Raw genomic sequence first — 22,859 nt, 5'->3', positions numbered from 1 at the left:
CTGCATTATATTCTGTTACAATTTTAGATTTTAAATTGTTTTATTATACCTTTATTAAATCAGAAAAACTCTTTTTCCAAGAGTGTCCTGGCCAAGGCAGGCAGTAGTACAATTGCACATTTAAGATGGAAATAAATAATCAGTTCCAAGGTCATAAAATATCAAAATGTTCTTCAATACACCAGCAACACCTGAATTTTGTGTGTCCCTTTACATAAATAATTTCCACAATAAATTGGTGCAGAAAAACACCAGAATGCAGGAAATTAAGTGTTTAACACTCAAAATTTCCTGGGGGAGTACCCCCAGACAATTATCATTCCTATTGCTATAATTATTATTACTATTATTTATTACCACTACCATTACTATTACCCCTTTTTGGAAAATGTATGAAACTTAATTTATATCCATATAACACAACAGCACCTTAAATCGCCATATTTCCTCCAAAAATTAATTACTTTTTGAAAGTATTGTATGTATAGGACATATCTAATCCCTTGGTACCATAGAGCTCATGTTAAAAATACATCAGCGAGATCACACTCTGTTGCACTGGGTGACCAGTGTCCTTTCATTACTATGAACACACACTGTAGGCTAGTTTTTTTCACACATTTCTCCTCTAGCCAACATACCATAGAGCTAAGCTACCCTCAACATGTAGTAGATCATCCACACTGAAATCATATCCAGAGAGCAGCTTCCAACTCAGAGAGATAGAAACAAACTGTGCAAACACTGCCACTGTATACCGTCCATAGAGTGACTCTTCTTTGGAGTGGTAAGTAAGTGAAGCTTTTATGGCCTTTTGTGTGGACTGTTGTGTTAAACTGACAGAAACACACACAAGGGTATTGGCAGAACTGTCATTAGGATGAGGCTGAAAGTGGAAATAAGTTTCCCTGAGGGTGTTTCCTAATGACACACACTGTGTGTCAGTCCCAATCAAAGTGTCTGTTCCAGTGAGAGCCATTACTAAGCCTTAAACAGTCTCTAATGCTGCTGTTTTGAAACTCTTTTGACTGTGCTGAATTTCCATAAATCAACAGAAGAAAATTATTAGATTTGAGGATGCTGAACACCAGGAAATAACAAATCACTCTGTTAATGTAATTGTTTTAATGTTCACCATAGGTGTTGCTAGACCTTTTTTACAGGGGCACATGCCCCTGTGTTCATGTGCTGTGCCCCAGTAAAATGGTCCAGACCGCTTGGTGCCATTTTTGGACGTTTAGGGCTCCATGGTCAAGTTAGCAACAGTACATCTTCCGGTCAAGTTAGCGCTACTAAATATGCAACATCTGGTTACACTTCAAAATAAAACTACTGGTTAATGTGGAACAGCACATTGTTAACGTTGTGAAACGTTGCAAAAAAAGTCAAAGGTGAAAGCGAGTGTTTATAACACTGATGAGAGAATGAAGGGGAACTGTCCTTCTGGGAACAGGAAGAGAAAAACACTCAATGAGAGTGACTTTTAGGAACAGCAGCAGGTAAACTTGTGTTCTCGCGTTTCAAAGTCTGATGTCAGCTGAAAAAAACAGTATTATTAATGTGCAGCTGCAGTGAATCTCTCTACTCTGTCGGTCTTGCTAAACTAGCTGGGCAGCGCATCTCGGTCTGTCTGTGTTTTGATTGCTTGCCACACTTTGTGTATGAACAATGTTAAAGTGAAATACAACTATTTATTGCGTTTGTTAAAGCCGACTGGCAACTATGTTTAGAAACTGCAGCTTGGAAAAGATAACCGCATTGCGCGTGAACACAACAAGACTTGTGAATTCCAGCAGCTACATCTGTGCCGGCCAGTCCAGACAATACATGGATGTGATGGCACTCCTCATAGGCGCACATCATTTTAAAACAAGACATTGATTATCTCTGTCAAGGTTTAGTTACAACTCTGGACTAATGCAAGATGGAAAGCAGTAGATTGAAATTGACTATTGACTATTGACTATTAATATGTTGATTAGCGGGAGCCTCTGGGCAACATGGATGCACATCTCCCAGTAAATAATAAATATCACTTAATCATTTAAGTCATAGTATAAATTTTATTTTACATTTCAAACTGTATTAAAGGGAACTTGGTGGAGCCAGTTTGAATGGTCCTGATGCAGCTGATCACATTAATATCAGAAAGTTTTGTTATCTATAATTTACAGGGGCTATGCTGAAGTTTGTCAGTAGAGTAGATGCTGGATCATCAGCCAGTACAAGCACAGACCCAGTACAGATGTCTTTAGCAGATCCCACAGACCTAGATGAAGTACAGGCAGCCTCAGCCAGTACGAGCACAGCCAGCATCAGACGCAAGCAGTTCAGACCCTAATGGAACAGTTGCGGATCCACCAAGTGACCCAGCAGATTGGCCCCCAGTCTTAACAGACTTCATGAAGACTGAGTTAGTGCGCAGAGGTCCATTCAAACTAGCACTGGATTTTTCTAGGAGATGTTTCCATTCAGGCTTACAGTTTTTTTCAATTGCTAACAAACATCGGTCAAAACTCAAAACACTTTTTCAAAACTCTTCATACAGTCTGCATTATAAACATGCACCTTGACCAAATAGTTAATCTCACCTCCAAAACTCACTCAAACCACCAAAACACTAAATACTTGTCTCAAAATAAACTCATTCAACCAAACACTGGCAACAGTTCTCACTCAGAAAGCAAACATTGTCACTCATAACACATGGACCTACACTAACTAACTAATCAACACTAACAATAGGGAGCATTACATCAATGAAGTTCAAATGATTTTATTAGTATTTCATTATGGAATAAGAATAACATATTTTCACTTTATTGACTGTACTAAAGTATTTGTAACATGAATTAATCAGAAATGCAGAAATTTGCTTCACTGCATATGGTGACTTAAAAAAACTAATTCCAAAAATTTCAGTGAGCCAAGAAAATGTTTGTCAATTGTTTACATGGTAACATAATTACCAACCCCCTGAACCAATTCTGCTAAAATACAAGCACATATCCTGCTTTATACTTAGATTGCAGTTCTAATCCACACCTATACTACACACTGTTATCTATGCGTAAACATTAAATTCTGCTCAGATGTTCTATATATTTCAATCTGGTTGCTGCAGAAATTCAGGAAATTTGCCATCATTCTGTTGATAACTTGTTAGATACCAATCAGCTACAGTTACAGAGGAATTATGTATGAATATGTTGTATCACTCTCTCTGCCTCTGTGCAGACAGAGTGTGTAGTAACTCCAGCCAGACAAATGGGGTCAAAGAGATATAAACTGGAGCTGGCACCAGACAGCCTAATGTCATCATCAAGAGTCTTGGGAACAACAAGGGCTGGCTGGAGTAAGTGTCAGAGTTTCAGTCAGAAAATCAGTTAACATTTCCATTAATTTTACTTGCCTATTAAAAATAGAAAAGGGTTGGGGGAATGAGGGAAAAGAAATCTCTGATTCTTAAGTTCATCACTGTTTAAAGTGTATTTCCCTGTGCCACGTGAAAGTAGAAGACTGAAAAGGTGGTTTTAAATACTACCTGTGGACATAACATGTGGAATATAATAACCATTAAGGAAGCTCAGCTCTGTATATAAGGTCTGTATTTCTACACAGCAATATATTCCATGTGAAACTGAGCCTATAATATGTGCCAGTATGGATGCACCAATCTTATATTTCCCCCCCAATACAATTTCTAGCTAAAATCAGGTTTTTGCCCGATACAGAGCACCAAACCAAATACAATTGCTCTTTTTTAAATCAATTTAAAAATCTGTACACTGTTACTATTAGGGTTTTTCCTGGTCGGTCTGCCAAGCCAAGCCATGATGACATACGTTTGCACTACAGTCTTGTAGCAGGGCAAAGCAAACCCAACATCAAGACGGAAATATTCAGCTCTGCTTGATCAGCAGATCAGTTTTAAATATGGCACCGAGGAATAGTACCAACCAGAAACAGCCACAGTGAGTTGAGAAGGGCAGCTCTTTCTGTGGTTTGCGACCAGCACACCGCCAACACGTCATCAAGGTAAACTACTTTACCTTGCTGTGCGATGTAGTGGAAAAACACTTGTGCCATGTCAGTGTGATTTGACGGCTTGCACTGTTCACAGCATGACTGATCTAAGCTGATGCATGTGTGGGAGGCTACATAAGAACATCAGGAAAGTGAAGCTAGGGGACTAGACACACAGCCCACCTTCTCAGTCTTAAATTGAAAGTTAGATTGAAAGTTTTCTAGAGTGGATCATATTATGCTGACTAGCTGTTCAGTAGTGTCTTGTTTGTGCTACAGCACTTCCAAAGCCAAAGTAGATTTTCACTGTGTGAGATCCTTACTTCCTAGTGAGGTGTTCTTCCATTCCAGTCTTTAACAACCTGCCAATAATTGTGTGTCTTCTGGTGATATCTACTATAAATCTTTACAGCACAATTCCAGCATTTTTAGGGAATCTTAAGCACTGATGCCAGAAAGCCTCAACTTTGGTATTGGTTAGTAGATCAAAAATCTGTTGGTGGTCATAGGCGTGTGAGATATGGATGACTGCTAAATACAACATAAATTAACTATAACCTCCTTTATATACTGTTATGGTAACTGATGAAAACTGATACAATGGCCAAAAATTAAATATCTGGAAAGAAACAGTTGATTTTAGGGTATAAAGATGAAAAATAGCTGTGCAATGACACACCCTGCCATGACTTTAATGGGAACATGATACTAAACCAATAAGGCAGTTCAGACTTTTTGGAATGACATACAGTTTAATCATTAATCATTTTACGTACTTATTTTTAAAATGAAATGGTATCTTGTAGACCAGGGGTCACTCCTCAAGCTAACAATCTACTAACTTTACTTATTGAGAAATTGTGCTGTGTTTATAGTATAGTATCAATGAATAACAATTATACTATTAAACATTTAAGTAATCTTTATTGTCATTATTATTTACTTTCTACTATTTGTGTTATTCTAATTGCTTTCATTAGCATATTGAAGAGTAAGTAAATGAGTAAGTAAAAAAGGGAATTAATACAAAGGTAAATAAATACAGAAGCAAATTGAATGTTATGTTACATTTTATAAATGAATGAATGCCTACATGTGTTTATGATATTTTTGGTGCATTTAATGGCATATTGAATCATTAATTGTGTTTTTGGCAGTTTCGGTCCTCCATAATAAATATACAGCACACTGGACAGGCTGCTTTCAGCCTTTCTATGTCTACTAAGTCTTTTCCCAGTAATGTACAGGGAAAATAGACTGACAAGTCTGGGATTGCCGTTAGGCAAAATACATCAGAACAGTACTGCTCTGAATGGATTCTATCAAGTTTTATATGTATTCCACTGTTAAAAAGTAGTAATTCATTCAGTGTGTTTACATTCCATTATAACCCTGCCTGATTTCTTCTTAATTTATTTCAACCTATCAACACTAAGTGAAAAGACGAAGGCACTCAGGACTTACTTGTCTTCAAAGCAATGAGGGAAAAAACATTAGTCATAACACCCCCATCCACCTACACACACACGCACCCTGACTGCATTTACTTGTATGCAAAGCTTCAGTCTAACAGTTGAGACAAATATGACATCAGGGAAGTTCAGTCAGAGGGATATCTGTAATCTGTAAGAAGCATAGAGATGTACGAGATGAGTAACTATAAAATGCTTTGTTTGTGCATATGTTTGCACATGCATTTGTAAGTCTTTGTTGCAACTACACACAGGCACGGACACATGTAAGTTTTCATTTTTTGGTTGTGCAAGCCTTGAAAACACTGGCTCCGAGTGTTTACATGCAGTCATTGCAGCAGTGTCTAATTAGAAATGAGCAGCACTGAAATTAGTATTAAGCATTCATTAAGTATTAGAAAACAAGGCTTTCGATAATCTATTATTAAAAAGACATCCATGAGCTGTATCTTTGCACTGGATGACATGTTCCTTCATTGCCATGAGCACACACAAACAATGTAGTGTATTTTGACTTAACCTACCAAAATATCCTACTTTTTCGAAAGTGTGAGTCCAATGGAAAGGTCAGTCTGATCTGAATGAAACTGTTCACAGACTTACTACACACAGAATACTAAAGAATTTTTTAATAGTCCAAATAATTAAAGTTGTCCACCGTGGCGCCATGCAAATCTGTGCGCCAGTCGGCCACTAAGTGGTGCAAGCTTTGGTTGCAAAATCATAAAATGTGCGCAGCTTGCTTTTTCGAAGGTGCCGAGTCAGATCTGCACGATATTATGCACATACAACCTATAGACTCTCATAGTCAGAAGTCATTGAAAGAGCTGTAATACTGTAATTGTGCATTTTATTCTGAGCAGAGGGTGGTTTGATTGTGAGGGCAAAAGCCGCTGTTGAAAGAAATGACTGACAGCGCATATAAGCAGTAACTTTTTATAGTCCTTAGTAAAAACCTGATTTCCAAGCAAGATTTAGATTCCGCCAAACTGTAAACCTTCCCTAACTAATGTGCTTTGACACACACTTTGATACAGACTGAATCAATGATGAAATGAAACAGCTTGTCTGACTTTGTAAGAGGGAGGAGACAGAGTAACTCCGGGATTGACTAGCGAGCAGGTTCACAAAATTTAAATTACCTCTCTTTCTGGAATGGAACTAACCCCGAGTTTTCACTAAACACTCTTTCTGTGACAGTGCCCTGAATCTCATCAACCTCCTCATTAACAATCCTACTCATTACACTACAACTAATCAGGATTCTTAAACTTCCCTTATTTATTTTTTTTTTAAGTGCACACCTTAAGTTACAGTACATTATCAGCACTAAAAATCACAAACACACACATGCTGCTTTTCAGGAGTACCTGTGTTTCTGGCAAGCTCAATGACTGAACCCAGCATTCAAGCACTGGATATAAATATAATATATAAAATACTTGGAGTTTGGTGCATAATATGCATGCAAAAGAAAAATATAACAAACCTTAAAGGTTACTTTCACAAAGTGCTAAAAAAATATGCAGGCAGAAATCTCACAGATATCTCTTAACCTTGGACAAATCCAACCAAAGGTATCTGTATGGCTGGATATAGTTAGTTAGATAAAATGTTTATATTTGGGACCCTTTAGTTAATCAGCTACAATCAGCATCTCAAGTCAAAACTGAAAATATTATCACATCAGAAATGTAAGCATTAATCCACTCCATAAAAGACAGTTTAATCTCACTACATATTCTCAACCTCTAAGCCCACACTCACACACACATACACACAGACCACTGCAGCTTGTCAATACACAGCATATTATCAACCCAATATATCTGCTCTGCTGGGAGGCTTACAGCGTCCGTTCACATGAATACCAAACACGTGATGTGCTTTCCATTTTAGCAGCCGCAGCAGATTATGCAGTGTGGATCTATACTGTGATACAAAGTAAAATCATGGCAAACTTTTGGATGCATTTGTGTGTGCATGTGTGTGTGTGTGTGTGTGTGTGTGCGTGTGTGAGTGTTAATGGACCTACCTGAGACAGTGTAGCGGGCTAATGCGGGCTCTGCTCTGTTTCTGAGTGCAGCCTCACACTGGCAGCTCTGCTGGCTCCTGCTGCTTCTGATTGGATGGCTGGTGGAAGGGGGGTGACTAGAGTCAGCCAATACTTGAGCTTTCTCTGATGAACGCACACTTGGCCAGAGAGGAGCTCATTTTGTGCTCATACACACATTCTGTGTCACAGCAGGACAACTTTAAAAGCCTGATTGTTAATTTGTTTTAACTTAAACCAACATATATCATGTTTGGGTTATAGTTGAAAATGTATTTTGTGTGTATTTAGGTCTGTTCACATAGATTTAGTGTATGTCTCACAAAGGAACCTGTATGAAAACATCTGTTAATTATTTGGAATATGAATGTATGTTTCAATCATGTGATTTGAATTTTGGTAGTGGGCAAAGCCATGCTTTACAGTTTTTACAATTGGTAACACACATGTCTCTACACTGATTTCTCTTTTATAAAACTGTTTAAAACTGACAGTTCTCTTTACTGCCATTGCAACTCAGCACAACAGTTAATCTAACAGCCAAAATGCCCTCCTCAACAAGAGGAAGAGGACATTCATAGCAGTAAGTAAAGCACTCCTGTGGTTCAAATGCTACCTCTTGAGGCGTTCCTACAATGTTTTGTGGCAAGGACAACTGTCCTCCTCTCACTGCCTCTCCACAGGGGTGACCCAAGGCTCGGTGCCAGGGCCCCTTCTCTTCTTAATTTACATCACTTCACTGGGGCCGATCATTCGCTCGCATGGCTTCTCTTACCACTGCTAAGCAGACCATTAGCAACTCTACCTATCCTTCCCACCAGATGACCCCACTGTCTCGGCGCGGATCATGGACTGTCTCTTAGATATATCCACATGGATGAAGGCTTGCCACCTTCAACTAAACTGCTCTAAGACTGAACTCTTGGTCATTCCAGCCAAGCAATCTATCCACCATAACTTCAGACTGACTCCTCAACCATCACTCCAACCAGGGTTGTGAGAAACCTGATGTCCAGCTGTCCTTTTCAGACCAAGTTGCTGCTGTCTCTCAGTCATGCTGCTTTGCATTATACAACATAAGAAAAATCAGGCCCTACCTTACTCAGTATGCCACCCAGCTTCTGGTACAGGCCATGATTGTCTCTTGCCTCGATCATTGCAATGCCCTCCTAGTAAGTCTTCCAGCAATTTAAGTCACTAATGCTTGCATACAGAGTGACTACTGGATCTGCACCCATCTACCTAAACTCCATAATACAACCTCCTTCTCTGCCACTGCACTCCTCCCTTCACACAAAGCAATCTCAGTCCCGGCTGTTCTCATCTGTGACACCACGATGGTGGAACGAGCTACCACACGCCATCAGAGCAGCGGCGTCCCTCTCTAACCTCAAGAAGCTCTTGAAAACTCATCTCTTCCGAGAACACTTCCTCTTATAACACCTCTAACTCCTAACCTCTAACATACACTTCCTGTGCTCTTCTTCTATGCCCTTACAATTCTCTTGTATTATTGCACTTTATTGTTAACTCTTACTTCTTTCCCTAGGTATATACCCCATTGATGCCATACGTGCTATTAGCTTTTACTAGTATTTATTGCTGCCCTTACTAGTATGTATTGTCAGTTGTAGATTTCGTGCTGTATTGATGCTTTGTTGATGCTTGTATGTTGTTCTTCAAATGTAAGTTAAAGGATAAAGGATAAAAGCGTCTGCCAAATGAGTAAATGTAAATGTTAAAGGCACACACAAATGCTTTGCTAAATGCTGTATGTGTCTTTCTAGAGGTTACGACAAATGTTCTATTTTTGATTGTATAAGAAGTTTCAGACTGTTTGATCTACAGTATTAGCCTATTAGTTTTATGTGTATGTGTTATTGTGTCTGGTTGTGTGGTTGGACATGATGTTGTTTAACTACTTAGTTTTGGCATATTTGAAAGGCACAACAAAGCGGAACCAAAATGTGCTATACGTATCATTTTTGTGCATTGATGTTTCTGTGAAATCCATTCATCAATAATTAGTTCTAGTGTTTTTTGTGAACTAAGAACACCTTACCAAATCAACCAACCAACCATTCAGTTAATGTGTCACTCTATTCCATTGCACTAGTGACTACCACCTGTCAGTGGCAAAAATACTGAAAAACAGCGGGTAGGCCTACATTCGTTCTTTTTGGAACTGCTGTATAAAGCAACTCATCTGATTTCCAAACAGATGCCACATAGTCAGTTCACCCAACGAAGCAAACATCAATCGAACAAAAATCATATTCTCTAGCTGACCTCTAATGCGATCTATCCATGCACAAAAGTTTGATTATATTTGGCCAGGTTTTGAGAGGTATTTCAAACATGACCACAATCTTAAATAAAAGCTTTGTGTTCTTCACGATGTTGAAAAATAATTTAACATCAACATCTATTTCCAGATACAGTATACTTGTTACTCTGCATATACTTGTTACTCTACTAGATAATATGTTACTGACTCCAACATGGAACATGGAACATGAGTAATTTCATCAACCAAAAAAAATTAAAAAAACGATTTCTTAATTAACAAGGTATGCACGTTCCTGTTACAGGACAGTAGAATATATTCATACAATGATAAAGTAAACGCTTCCTAAATGAAGGAATATTGAATTTGGAAGACAGTAATAACAATGGATTGCCCTGGGTTTTCCACTTTTCAGGTTTTTATCTTACATAAGAAATTGCTGTTATATAACCATATCCTTTAATCATGGTGTCTAAGGTGCCACCTCATTTTTTTCCCACCCTCCTCCATGTTTTTCATAATGCCACTGAAGAGAAAGCAACCAAGGACAAATGTTTTACATGAGGAACAGAACAAGAACATTTATTCACTCAGCTGTCAGTCCTTGTGTCAGATTCAGAGGAAACGGGCTGTCCTAGCTTTATACAGACACACGCTTAGACATACGGACATACACATATACGCCTCTATATAAGTATTTTTTTTTTCTTATTTTCATAAATATATATATATATATATATATATATATATATATATATATATATATATATATATATATATATATTATCTCTGTCTGTATGTTGATAAAATTAGCTAAAGTTAATAGTCAGGTACCACTGCTAAAAAAAAATACTGCCACGATCAGTTGGTGAGGAAATCATTTTAATCGCAGAGGAAGTAACAGCACCCAGGCCAGTTAGTTTATACAGTGACCATGTCCAAACCATGTCTTGTTCACTACGGCATGATTTACACATTCCTTTTTTTTTTTTTTTATAAAGGGCCTCGAGTTTGTGTCAACATACTTTAAAGAGCACTAATAAAGATGACGTTTGGTTTCCCAGATTGTGAAAAATCCCTTTGGCTAAATTACACATTCTGCAATATAACTATCTGTGGCAAAGAGCTGCAACCGCAATGAACTCAAATAATTAACATTCAATTGAAATTTTTCAATTGATGACTAGTGAGCCAGACATTACTAATCATGAATTATAGCATTAATTAATGCTTCCTCCACCACAATTATCCATTAAAGTAGTAGTAGTAGCGTTCATGGGGTCTCCATGGTGAACTAAAGAGACAAAGCAATTTATATTAAATTTAAAAGGGAATAACCCAGAAGGTGTTCAAATGGCTTAATAGTCTATTAACGATCAATCATGGATTTATTTACCACTAATACATGTCATTTGTACAAGTTATAAACCATTTATAAAGTATATTTAGTCAGTTGTGTAAATAACATTAAAACAGCACTTGTCAGTTCAATTCCATTTTATTAATATATAGCGCCAATTCATTCAACAAAAGTTATGCACTTTTCATTCTTCTCCTTGCACTTTTCATAAAGAGCTGGTCTAGGCTGTACTCTTTGTAATATTATGATCTTTGACAATCTCTGTGCCCATGTAATGTGACTGTGTAATGAAACTAATTTGCCAGGAGATGGCAATAACGCTTTCTGAATCACACAGGCACAAGGTCTGATTGACATAATGGCAAAGCACAAACATGTCAAGATAAGGCTTTTTGCAACATTTAGATATGTTCAAAGCTAGGAACCACGGAAAAACATGGTGAAAGAGTAGAACGAAAGAAAGACAGAAAGAATGAAAAAAGAAAGAAAGAATCACCTAAATTCTATTCAAACATTCCTTCTTGAGCAACTCAGTTTCCTAACAACCAAATTCCGTCTTATCTTCCTGTTGAACAGAGCTTCATCTTCTCCATATTGATGCTGCCTGTGTTTGCAGACTCATCCACCCCCTGTGTCTGCAGGTAGGATGTGTGCTTTCCAGGTTTGTGGATGAAAGTTGGCTTGTGGAGTCCTATATCATCCCACTTTGTGTAGGCGTCTTCAATAAGGTCTCTACAGCCCGCAATCTTGGCGATACCCACTGTGGATTGGAAGATTTTGCTCTTGTATCCCTCTGGGTGATATGAGAGACACTCCTCCCTGTCACTTTCATTTTTAACATATCGGGCCTCATCATCATCGTCATCCTCATCATCGCTGTTTCCTATGATCACCAGCTCAGCCTGGATGTCTTCTTCTGCCTCATCCTCAGCATTCTCATAGCCCATGAAGATCATGGTGATGGATTCTGATTCTAGCCTCTCTGGCAGGTTGTTCTCTGCACAGAAGGGCGAGTTGCTGTTGAGATCACCTGAGCTTTCTATCAAGGCATCATAATCAACTTCAGACTTGTAGCTTGCTAGTGAAGTATTACGGCTATCTACAGCCCTGTAGACCGGCTTAATGGGTGCTGGCATTCCTTCAGATCTGGCTTTGACTGAGACAACAGCTGCTGGGTTTTGACTGTTCGAATCTGTCTTGCTGTTGGTGAGTCCTTGTGGAGTTTTGGCACAAAAGTTTATGTCACTCTGGGATTGTCCTGGAATGTGGATGTAGGGAAACTTGGTTTCTTTTGCAGGTATGTGGACTCTTGACGTGACGTCTTGTTGGGTGAGGTTAGGGCTGGGGTGTGTTGGGGTTTTCTGTCCCTTGAGGTCTTCACTTTGCTGATTTTTTTCTCTGGAAATTTGAGCTCCATTTCTGGATGAGAACGTGCTCTGAAAGGGGCTGGGTGTCGGGGTTTGTCTTGGTGTTTTATTTGGTGTCCTGGGTGTTGAAGGTCTGCTGCTCCCTGTGTAGGGTATGGAGTAGACCGGCTGATGGTACTGCACCTCAGTGGGCATGTTGTTGTCTGTGGCCTGACGCAGCAGCTCCTCAACCTCTGTGGACGTCATCTCTGCAACTACTCCACTGTGCATTTTGTCTCTGTCTATGTGCAGTGCATATACAGACTTGCGGCCATCATCGTACACCTTTAAACCCATCTCCTTGATGGCTTCTGGGGTGAGGGTTGCTGTAGAGACCACATGACTTTTACCTGTTCTCATATCATGCTCCACACTAATCTCCATTGCAAAAGAAGCTGAAATAAAGAAAATGCTTAGATGAAGGTCTTGGGACAAAGACTAGAGAATGAATATGGTTCAGTGACATTTCTTGTAAAAAAAAACATTTCTTGTTAGATTTTCATTAAAAAAATATGTAATAACAAGGCATGCTTGAAAAACTGGCATAATGCATTTGAACTTACAATACTTTGCTTATACATAGCCTTTTAATTTGGATCAGTGAAAGGCAATAGCATGGAAATCAAATAATAATTACATTATATAATAAATTAGAGATGAAAGAATTTATTGATTTGTCAGTCTTTGTGGTATGTGATAGTGAACTGAATATATTTGGGTTTCAGACTGTTCAGACAAAAAAAAAAGACTATTTCAAAAAAGGCCCTTTAAAAAAGGGCTTTAGGAAATTGTGATGGGAATTTTAACTATTTACAGACATTTCATATTGTTCAAATAATGAAGTGATTATTTGAGAAAATAATCAGCAGACTGATCCTTAACAAAAAGTGTCAAGTAAGCATATGTGTCCTGACCAAGATGAAAACTCTCCAGGTGAAAATGGGTTCTTTGTGCTTCTTCCAGCATTGCTTCTCAGCAAACTTAAGAGGGAAAAATGACTGGAGCACTAGATCCTCTCTTAGCGATACTTTATATATCCAATGTCCTGGTGCAAACATAATATCCTTCATAAACTGCACAACACACATTTTGTGTATCTGCTGCAACTTGTTTGAGACTACATGGGACAAACAAAAAGCCAGATTTATTTATCCGAACACAAAACATGATTTATGTTATTGCACTAGCTTCACTAAGTGGATGTCCATATGCTGATTAACTTTGTAAACGTATCTTTTCCCCTGTGTTTCACGCCTCCGTCGAGACTAAAATGGCATTGTTTTCCCCCCAAAATGGAATTTTTCCAAAATGGCCTCCAGAGTGTGTAAATCTTAAAAAGCAGACTTGGTGTTTTAGTGTGTTCAGGGTAAGCAGAGCTTTTCCAGTGAGGGTTGGGGTCTGTGTGCCAGTAAATTTAAGAAGACAATCTTTAGTTAACTTTAAGTATATCTGTGTTCTTTGATTCTGTTATGGTTATAGTAAATGCGGTGTGGCACTTGGGACATTGGCTCTGTCAACTTCCACCCATAGATTAGAAACCCTACTCTCTTGTGACAAATGTACACATATTCTGGGTTGTCTTTAGATGTATCTGGCTCATGTCTGTTGGTTTTTTAGCATGGTAGGCACGGGAATGTTCTGTTCTCCTCACAGTGAAATCTAATTGCTTCAAAATGTGTTTCCTGGTGAAATGTAAAATTACAGGTTTTAAAATAGCATAATGGAACCTGGAGGTGTTTTCATTCTTAAGGAGACAGCTATGCCTCAAGAGCACAAAATGGATGTCTGCATAACCGTGGAGCTGAGAAACCGAGCTGTGAAATGGTGCTGGTGAACATCTGTCCTCAGTTTGAATTATACTTCTTTTCGCATTGTGTACCACTTGTCTGTTATTGTATTTTCAACAGATTATCGCTATCGTTACAGTTCAATCAATCAGATCAATCAGCAAAGCAGAAAATGTTCTTTAGCATAGGCACTAGTAATATGTCTGTACCTTTCTTTGGTTCTTCACTACCAGACTCATGTATAATAGGGCTTTTTGCTGGTGTCAGTGGGATAAATGATGGGATATCTGCAAGTAGTGAGGGGACATGATGTGGCACATCTGAAGAGAAAAATTGAACCAGTGAAATACAAATCACCATTTAAGGATCTTGTTATATCAAGGTGTCAAACCATTATTACTGTGTGAATTATGACCCAGTTATGCGTTTATCACATGAGAACAAATCATGCTCAAGTTATGTTTTTAAGCCCATTATTCCAAGATACTACTTTCAAGGGATACTTCTAGATTTGTTATCAATCCCATGTCTGTATGTTCTGTACACAGCTGGAGTCAGGATGTGGTTAGCCTAGCTTAGCATAAACGCTTGAAACTACCCTGGCCCCAGTGGCAATGTAGCCCTATAATATTTCAATAGTAATACTATGTATCTAAATTGTTGAAGTATTCAGATATTCTTTAAAATAGTATCACTACAGTATATTATAGTGTTTCTGTAGTTTCTGTGAACACACTATAAAATATATCCAACGAAGGTTAAAATGAAGGGCAACTGGACTTGGTTGAAGCTACTGGAAGACGTTTCGTCCCTTATCCAAAGGACTTCTTCAGTTCTGACTGACTGGCAGGGAAACTCAGCTATTTAACCTCAGTGGGGTCGTTATCTCGGGTCATCGATACCGCTGGTTCGTTAGTGTTCCTTGTTGCTGTGACGACAGTCGTTACAGTCGTTGAGACTACCTGTGGCCAAGACTGAACGACCATCGTTGGTATCTTCACCTGAGGCCAAGACTGAACGACCATCGTTGGTATCTTCACCTGAGGCCAATAGGTTACGTTTGTTGAGTTTCCTGGGAAGTGATGAAAGGACATCCCTGCCAGTCAGTCAGAACTGAAGAAGTCCTTTGGATAAGGGACGAAACGTCTTCCAGTAGCTTCAACCAAGTCCAGTTGCCCTTCATTTTAACCTTCGTTGGATAACTATGACCTGGATGACTGAGAATCTTCATAGACACTATAAAATATAGTATAGTGGCTATAGTAACACTGACAACGTTATAGTAAATGTACAGTATTACTATAGTTCTATTTTATATTGTGTCTGAAAAACCATAGTAACACTACAGGAAATACTACAGAAACACTATATAAACACTATAGTTTAACTATAACTTCACTATAAAGCATGATGGTTTGGCTATATGAATTTAGTAATTTTCTATAGTGCTTCCCAAAAAAAGATTTTACTTTTTTTATTTTTAGTTTTTTTTGGTATTTCTATGATAATTCTTCATAGTAATACCATAGTGTTTACGCTGGCAGTCAGTTACATTTGGAGGTGCTGAGAGAAGGTCAGTCTATATAATGACATCATTCTAAATAGTGCGCAATATTCATGTTTTTTCGGGATTCAGTTAAATGGCCAGGATAAAAAAAACTGCAGAGTAATATTAAGCTTATTGATCAAAGAAAGTTTTTATATCATGTCAATAGGTGTCGGATTGGCCAGGTAAAGAACATGCTGCAGCCAAACTGACAGCTTCAATGAGTAAGATGTCAGATTTACTGGCAAATTAATGTTTGACCCTTAATGTCAAACTGTCATTAAAACAGTTTGCATGCATTTTATAGCAAGAATTAATAATTCAGTTAATCCCGATAATTTAATTAATAGTGAAGTCATTACATCTGTGGCACATGTTAAATATTTAGGCATTATAATTCACACAAATCTGACTTTCAAAAGACAAGCTAGTAGGGTCATCAAGACTGTGAAATTTAAAGGTCCAGTGTGTAATATTTCTGAGGCTCTACTGACAGAAATGCAATTTAATATCCATAACTATGTTTTCAGTGGTGTATAAAGACCTTACATAATTAACCATTATGTTTTTATTACCTTAGAATGAGACATTTATATCTACATAACCCTGGGCACACCCTGCTGTGGAGGTCGCTGTATTTTGTCGTCATGTTTCTACCGTAGCCGTCAACAAACAAACAGCGCTACAGAGCGCGTTTTGTCATCATGGCGTTCTTCTTGTGCTTGTGTAATTCCGGTAGTGTAGACGCCCGTCACTACATTGAATACGTACAAAGAAGAAGAAAAGGGACTAATAATAATAGTGATATACAGTCTCCGAGTAGTCTTCTGGTTTATTAGAATTAAGAAGAGAAGTGACATTTGGACAACTGAAGGAGCACAAGTGTTATTTAGCAAGAGAGCCGACAGCCAGATGGAGTCGGGACAGAGAGCTGATGGCAGAAATCACAGATTTTGTGGATTTTCCCAGATGGAAAGTTAATGGTGGTGCTGAAGTTGTCTGTTTTCTGCTGGACAGGTAATTAACTTAACTTTCTTCAGCCTGTGGTTTGGCTTTGCCGGTTACTTAGCGAGACAATCATCTAATCAGTAACATTAATTGGCAATAAAACCGTAACGTTAGCTTAGAGCATGGAAGCATCAGCCAGCTAAACTTTTACTGACTGGTAGAAAAACATTTATTGTTAGTTGGATTGGTTTAATCTCCAGCGCTGTGCTTTGACTTGTGGTGTTATGTTAGTTGGATTAATTTCATGTAGTGACTCTCTCTCTCTCCAGCGCTCTGTTTTGGCTTTGTATGTTACATTTGTGAGAATTTGCAATAAAACGGCAGCTTCCAGCATCGAAGCTCAGATCAGCCAGCTAAACTTTGAAAAAATATGTAGTTGGATTGTAACTTCATGTAGTTCTTCTCCAGCCTCTGTTATGGCTTTGTTATGTGGACAGAAATGTGCCCTTACCTTCTTGAGACAAACAGCTGATGAATATTATTGGTAACGAAACGGTAACAGCAGGGAAGCTCAGATCAGCAGTTAAACTTCACATTTTACTGCCCTGATGGGAAAACATGTAACGTTGCACTGTTTTACCACAAGCTGAAATTATGGCTGTCAGTACTACTTTGTGTTTCTGTTGTATTTCAAAAACTTCAAAATACATTTTGGTAATATTTGCAGATTGCTTATCTAATTAAGCAAAGCGAGAGGAGACTTGATTCTCACCAGCCAATGCCTTTGTAAACTTCATGTATTATGTGGTTTTTAATGGACTGTGGTGCAGAAACAGTGAGGCTTACATTGTCCTGTTTTCTCTCAGTGGTCATACTTGATGCACTAGATGTGATAGTTTTTGAGATGTTCTTCATTTACTTTGCTATGTTAGTCCAGATGAGCCAACCCTCCCAAGATGTAAAATACTGTATTACAGGAGTATGAGACATCATGTAGCACTTCATTTCTTCATGTGGCTGTTGTTTATTAATGAAAAAGTAACAATAATATTCAAAAAAACATTTGGTGTTACATATTATATAATTTCTTAACACATCTATCTAAAGAACCCTCATTTGTTGAATGGCTCTCTTTTATCTCAGATGACATCTTTGTCCTGTCTCAGCCACCGTAGCTATACTGCTCACTTGGGTAGGGGAGGGGGGGGTGCAATTTGCAACCCTCACCACTAGATGACACTAGAACTTACACACTGAACCTTCAATCTGAGCAATTTTAAGATTATTAGACACCATTTGATGCAAAACTTTTTGTACACACAATGATTTTTCCCCATCTGTCATACTGTATAACAACCTGGTCACAGGCGGGTGTGACTACGCCCAAGCCTATGTATTTGCTCTACAAACAAATTTTAAGTACTAGATAAAAAGCCATTATCATCATTGTAACATCCTGAAATTAAAAAATACAATTTACTCAATATTGATCATTTCTTATGTTTAAAGTTATTCATAATCTCGCACCCCCTCCTCTTGGGAGGATGCATAGCTTATTCTGGCAGTGCAAGTAGAACTAGAGCATCTACTAGGGGTGATTTGGTACCACAATAAAATCAGCACAAGACTGTCACCATTAATGACTGCATTGTATTTTCTGTATTCTGTATTTGGTGCATGTATCGAACAGTATCAATTTTGCATTCATGGATAAAGTATTTTGTTATTTTATGTAGTGTATTTGTTTTTTAGTGGTTGTTTGTCTTTTGTTTTGTCTACCTGCCTAGGGACAACAGATGCAAATTAGCTGCTAGCTAACTCTGGTGCAATTATTTTAATTGTGCGCCGTCCCTGTTAAATAAACAGTAAATGAATGAAGGAACACTTCTGGCCATACTCTCACACTCCCTCTCTCTCCATTATTTATTATCAATTGATGGTCTTTATAATACCTGGTTTTAGGGGTGCTGAGGGTATTGCAGCATCCCTTTTCCCGTGTCCATGCCTCTACACATGACTGAAATAAGTATCTTATTTTAAAAGTGGGTGAATTATTTCATTCTTGCATGTCAGTCATGGCCCTGACCATTATAGCACAATTGATTTACAGATTATTACATTGTAATCACCAAAAAAATGGTATTTCAATAAAACAAAATTTTTAAATCATTATTATTGGTCTGGATAGGAAAATAAAATCCTGGATTCCAGTTGTGAGAATGGCTGGCAAAATAAGAAAATAAATTGTTTAATAAGTTGTTCATTTACAAAATCATGACCTTAAAATAATGGGCCAAAAAAATCACACAAGTCATTGCTCTTTTGATGATAAACAATAAAGGTTTAAACAGTTAGTATATCAACAATGGATTACAGATTTTGACTATTTCAATCATTAACACGTTTTGTTAATTAATAATTTATGTTAAATTATGTTAGATCAATCAACATGTTAATACAGCTGGTCTTACATATCATAGTTAGTTTTCAAACATTCACAAAACTGCTACAGAAAGGTATATAATAATGTTATGCAACCAGTCACAACACATCAAAATGTTACAAAAGTGTTTACCTGCCTGGAACTCTGCCTTTACCTCCTAGTTGAGAAGACAGAGCAGTTGAGGGTCAAAGTGGTGAGAGAAGCAGGAAGTCAACATCACAGCAGCAGCGCTACAGATTAATGGTGTTTAGCATCAGCAGTCCATGGCTATGTCACATTAAAGTCACAGTTCACTGTGTCTTTAAGTCTTAACCAACCAGAAAGCAAATTATGCATATAAATCCATGTACGCTACATGCTCATGTGAGCAATACATTTGCCTTACTCACTCAAAGCAGCCTCTTGTGAACCAAAGCACACCCACACAGTCCTCAGTGAGTGCATCTTACAGCCACAGCCAGCATGGAGTGAGTAGAAAACAATATTTGAATTCAATATAGTATATTCATAGAAAGCGCTAGAATCTATTTCCCAAGTTAAAGACTCAAATTCTACCTCTTGTAGCCCACACATCTGACAGAGTCAGAACTTTCTAAAACCTACAAGAACATCTTGACAGTGAAGATACAATGTGAAGTGAGCTATGCTCATACTGGGGTATCAACCTAGCTAAATGAATAATATATATATATATGTAATGTAACCTCTTGAGTTGTAGCAAACTACTAGTAATATAGTAGTATAATTTCTGACTTTGTCAGAGTAGAATAAATTTTTACAATGAGTGATTTAAGTTAAAGTTTATTATTCAAAATAACAAAAGCACATTTGGACACAAGGGGTGACTTAAATCCAGACATGACATTTTTTGATGTAATTGTGGCTGTGTCCCAATTCTATATTACATACTAATTTACATACTAATAGGTGCACACACAAGCACATGTTTAGAAAATACATTAACAGAACATACAATAACACTGCCCACATAATAACACTGGCAGATGAAGAATCACATTTTCTACACTTTAATCTGGAACTGAGGTGAAAGGTAATAATGTAGAGTCAAACACACATTCCAAAATACCATACTAAACCATAATTCTGCTTTTTGTCCAGTGATCATAGAGATGGAGGATAAAGTGATTAGTATTATAATCCATCGTGCAGAGTTTTGGCATACAATCTCTATTACTCAAACTGACAATCCTAGATTATATTTAACCATCTCTGTACTACAAGCAACAGTGGCCCCACCAACACAGCCACCTACAGAAAGACCACCATTCACTCCCTCATTCACAACTACAGGCCCGTTCACCTAACCTGCAAATGTTAGGACCATTAAGGATTAAAGGGTTACTTCTATCACAGCATGGTGAACAGTTAAGCAAAAGCAAGACTTTCGGGAGGTTTCAACTTACTCTGCGATTACTGTGTTTGGTTATTGAATGTTCTCTATACAGCCAATTCTTTTATTTCACATTAAAGGTATGTCAATGAATAAATGTATTGTGTAATAAGAATATTCAATTGATAAAAATCATGATCAAATTAATTATAAGAATGTCATAACTGAAAGTAGGGATGTGACTTATCAGCAAGATGTAACATGTTTAACCACCAAAAGGCATCAATTAAAGCACCTTTAAAGTGCACAGTGTTTTCAACCTTACTGTGTCTGTTAAGGGAAACTGCAGTGCTTCATTGCCATATCTAGTATAGACAGACACGTGTTCATTTTATTGTCACAACAAGAATCAGCGAAGTATGTTTTGTTAAAAGCTAAAGGATTAGTAGAGCTCATCATGCTTCATTGCCTTGAGGTGAAAAGCTGCATATTGTGTAAGAGCCTATTAAGCAAGCAGAACACTAAAAGCCAGCCAGTTTATTTGAGCTTACCTTTATAATGTCTTCAGCCGTCCTCTCCACCTCTTTTAACCGCTTCAGAACTACTTCTTCATTGGCAGATATGTTGAGCTCCTGTGTTTCCAAGGCCTCAATCTCCTTCTCTATTCTGTACAAAAGAGTAATGAATTGTGTTGATTACTGGAACAAGCACTTAGCTGAACAGCATTTGTAGCAGTTCTTAAAGGAGACCTATTATACTGCATTTCCAGTCCTATATTGTAGTTCTGTGACTCCTGTATGGCAGCTTTGCATGATTCAAAGTACAGACAAACTGAGCGTTGCTGTGCCGTTGCTGTGTGGAGCAAATGACCATATATGTAACACCAGCTCCGTCTAGCTCCGTATGTCGTAGAACGGAGCCGTTGGTAGAAAAAGCTATTCATAACAGATGCTTTGTCGGCTTTGCTCATTCACTACTCCCTATTTAGGGAATTGTATGTAGAGCAATATATAGTGAGCTCAGTCGCATAATTAAAACAACACTTTCAGACACTACTCCAATCATTATTTTGGCACCGTTAATTACATCATTGCTGTCGGACAATCAGTGGACTCTTTTTTTTTCTATCAGCGGAAAGCATGATGGTATATAGGGCTTGGTTACTTGGTTGTATACTACTTTTCCAAATGGATTCTGGGATACATTGAGTGCACTGTATAGGGTATAACAATTACCACTATATATTCAGACAGCCCTACAAAATGGGTGAGCTCACTATACAGTCCACTATATAGTGAGTAGTGAGTGATTTCGGACACAGCCAGAGCGTTCAGAACAGGAGGAAATCTGACGTTTTTGCTCCCAGGGATTTCTTTTAAATATGTTAACCTCATTATTTGAAGCTTTAGCCATGTTTAACGTGAACATTCAACATTGTGACATTGTAGATAAGTCATAAAATATGGAAAAGCATAAGGTCTCCTTCAACAGCAGCAGCTAGGGCTTTTAATAAAGCAAACACAACACACTTGCTTCAGTGCTTATTTTCCAAACATGGCATTCTGGGTAATATTGCTGCGTTAGCTTATAATGTATTTAAAATTTCCAGATTTCAAATTCAAAGCATCACTTTGTACTTATTTGTCTGAATTTAAAATGTGCTAAGAAGTGAAGAGTTGAAAATCAGGTTAAGTAACCATATTGGCAGTTACAAATGTTTTTGTTACATTTTATTAGCATATTTAGTCATTTCTTTATCAGTTAATTTTTTAACCGGTTTTAATCCTATTTAGAAACAAATGGGCTTTTAATGAGATCTCTTAAAATTCTTAAATCTCGACATCTGCAGTTCATGTTCATAACCTGAAGTGATCTTTTCATTTCAGCCCACCTCAGGGCCCCTATGTAGTATTTTATTGTCAATCACAGAGGGGTCAGGGTTCTTTCAGAGCCCATCCTCTGTGTTGATGGGTTGTTTGAGACAGGGATTTTGTCCACAGAATGCCTGTGTGACTTTAGTCAGCCAGCTAAGTGCCAGCTCACTAGACAGAGCCCCCAGGGTTGCAGCACTAAAGGCTCAGCTAACAGGGTGAGTTAGGTCAATCCTGCTCTAACATCAATAGATATTAGAAGTCCATTTGCTCTCCCTCAGTGAGTCAGAGTCATTACATCACGGGAAG

The 22,859-nt window shown here is 37.9% G+C and overlaps 1 protein-coding gene across 5 annotated transcripts in view; it reads right to left on the bottom strand.

Annotated features, from left to right (window-relative positions):
• Positions 1–22,859, bottom strand: part of palmdb (palmdelphin b) — an 82,894-nt gene that overhangs the window by 23,850 nt on the left and 36,185 nt on the right. For 2 of the 5 annotated variants that reach the window (XM_038723442.1, XM_038723451.1), the window contains one exon: positions 21,231–21,345. In XM_038723442.1, coding sequence (XP_038579370.1) covers positions 21,231–21,345 — 115 coding nt within the window. Of the gene's footprint in view, positions 1–7,533; positions 7,611–10,703; positions 13,000–14,600; positions 14,712–19,460; positions 19,486–21,230; positions 21,346–22,859 lie in introns of those variants that run through there. The other 3 variants (XM_038723475.1, XM_038723458.1, XM_038723466.1) reach the window with 3 other exon arrangements.

This window comes from Micropterus salmoides, unplaced genomic scaffold (assembly GCF_014851395.1).
Source record: "Micropterus salmoides isolate LMB-PRFRI ecotype aquatic unplaced genomic scaffold, ASM1485139v1 Ms_hic_scaffold_1, whole genome shotgun sequence".
Classification (NCBI taxonomy): Eukaryota; Metazoa; Chordata; class Actinopteri; order Centrarchiformes; family Centrarchidae; genus Micropterus; species Micropterus salmoides.
This window is presented reverse-complemented; position numbering and strand designations above follow the sequence as displayed.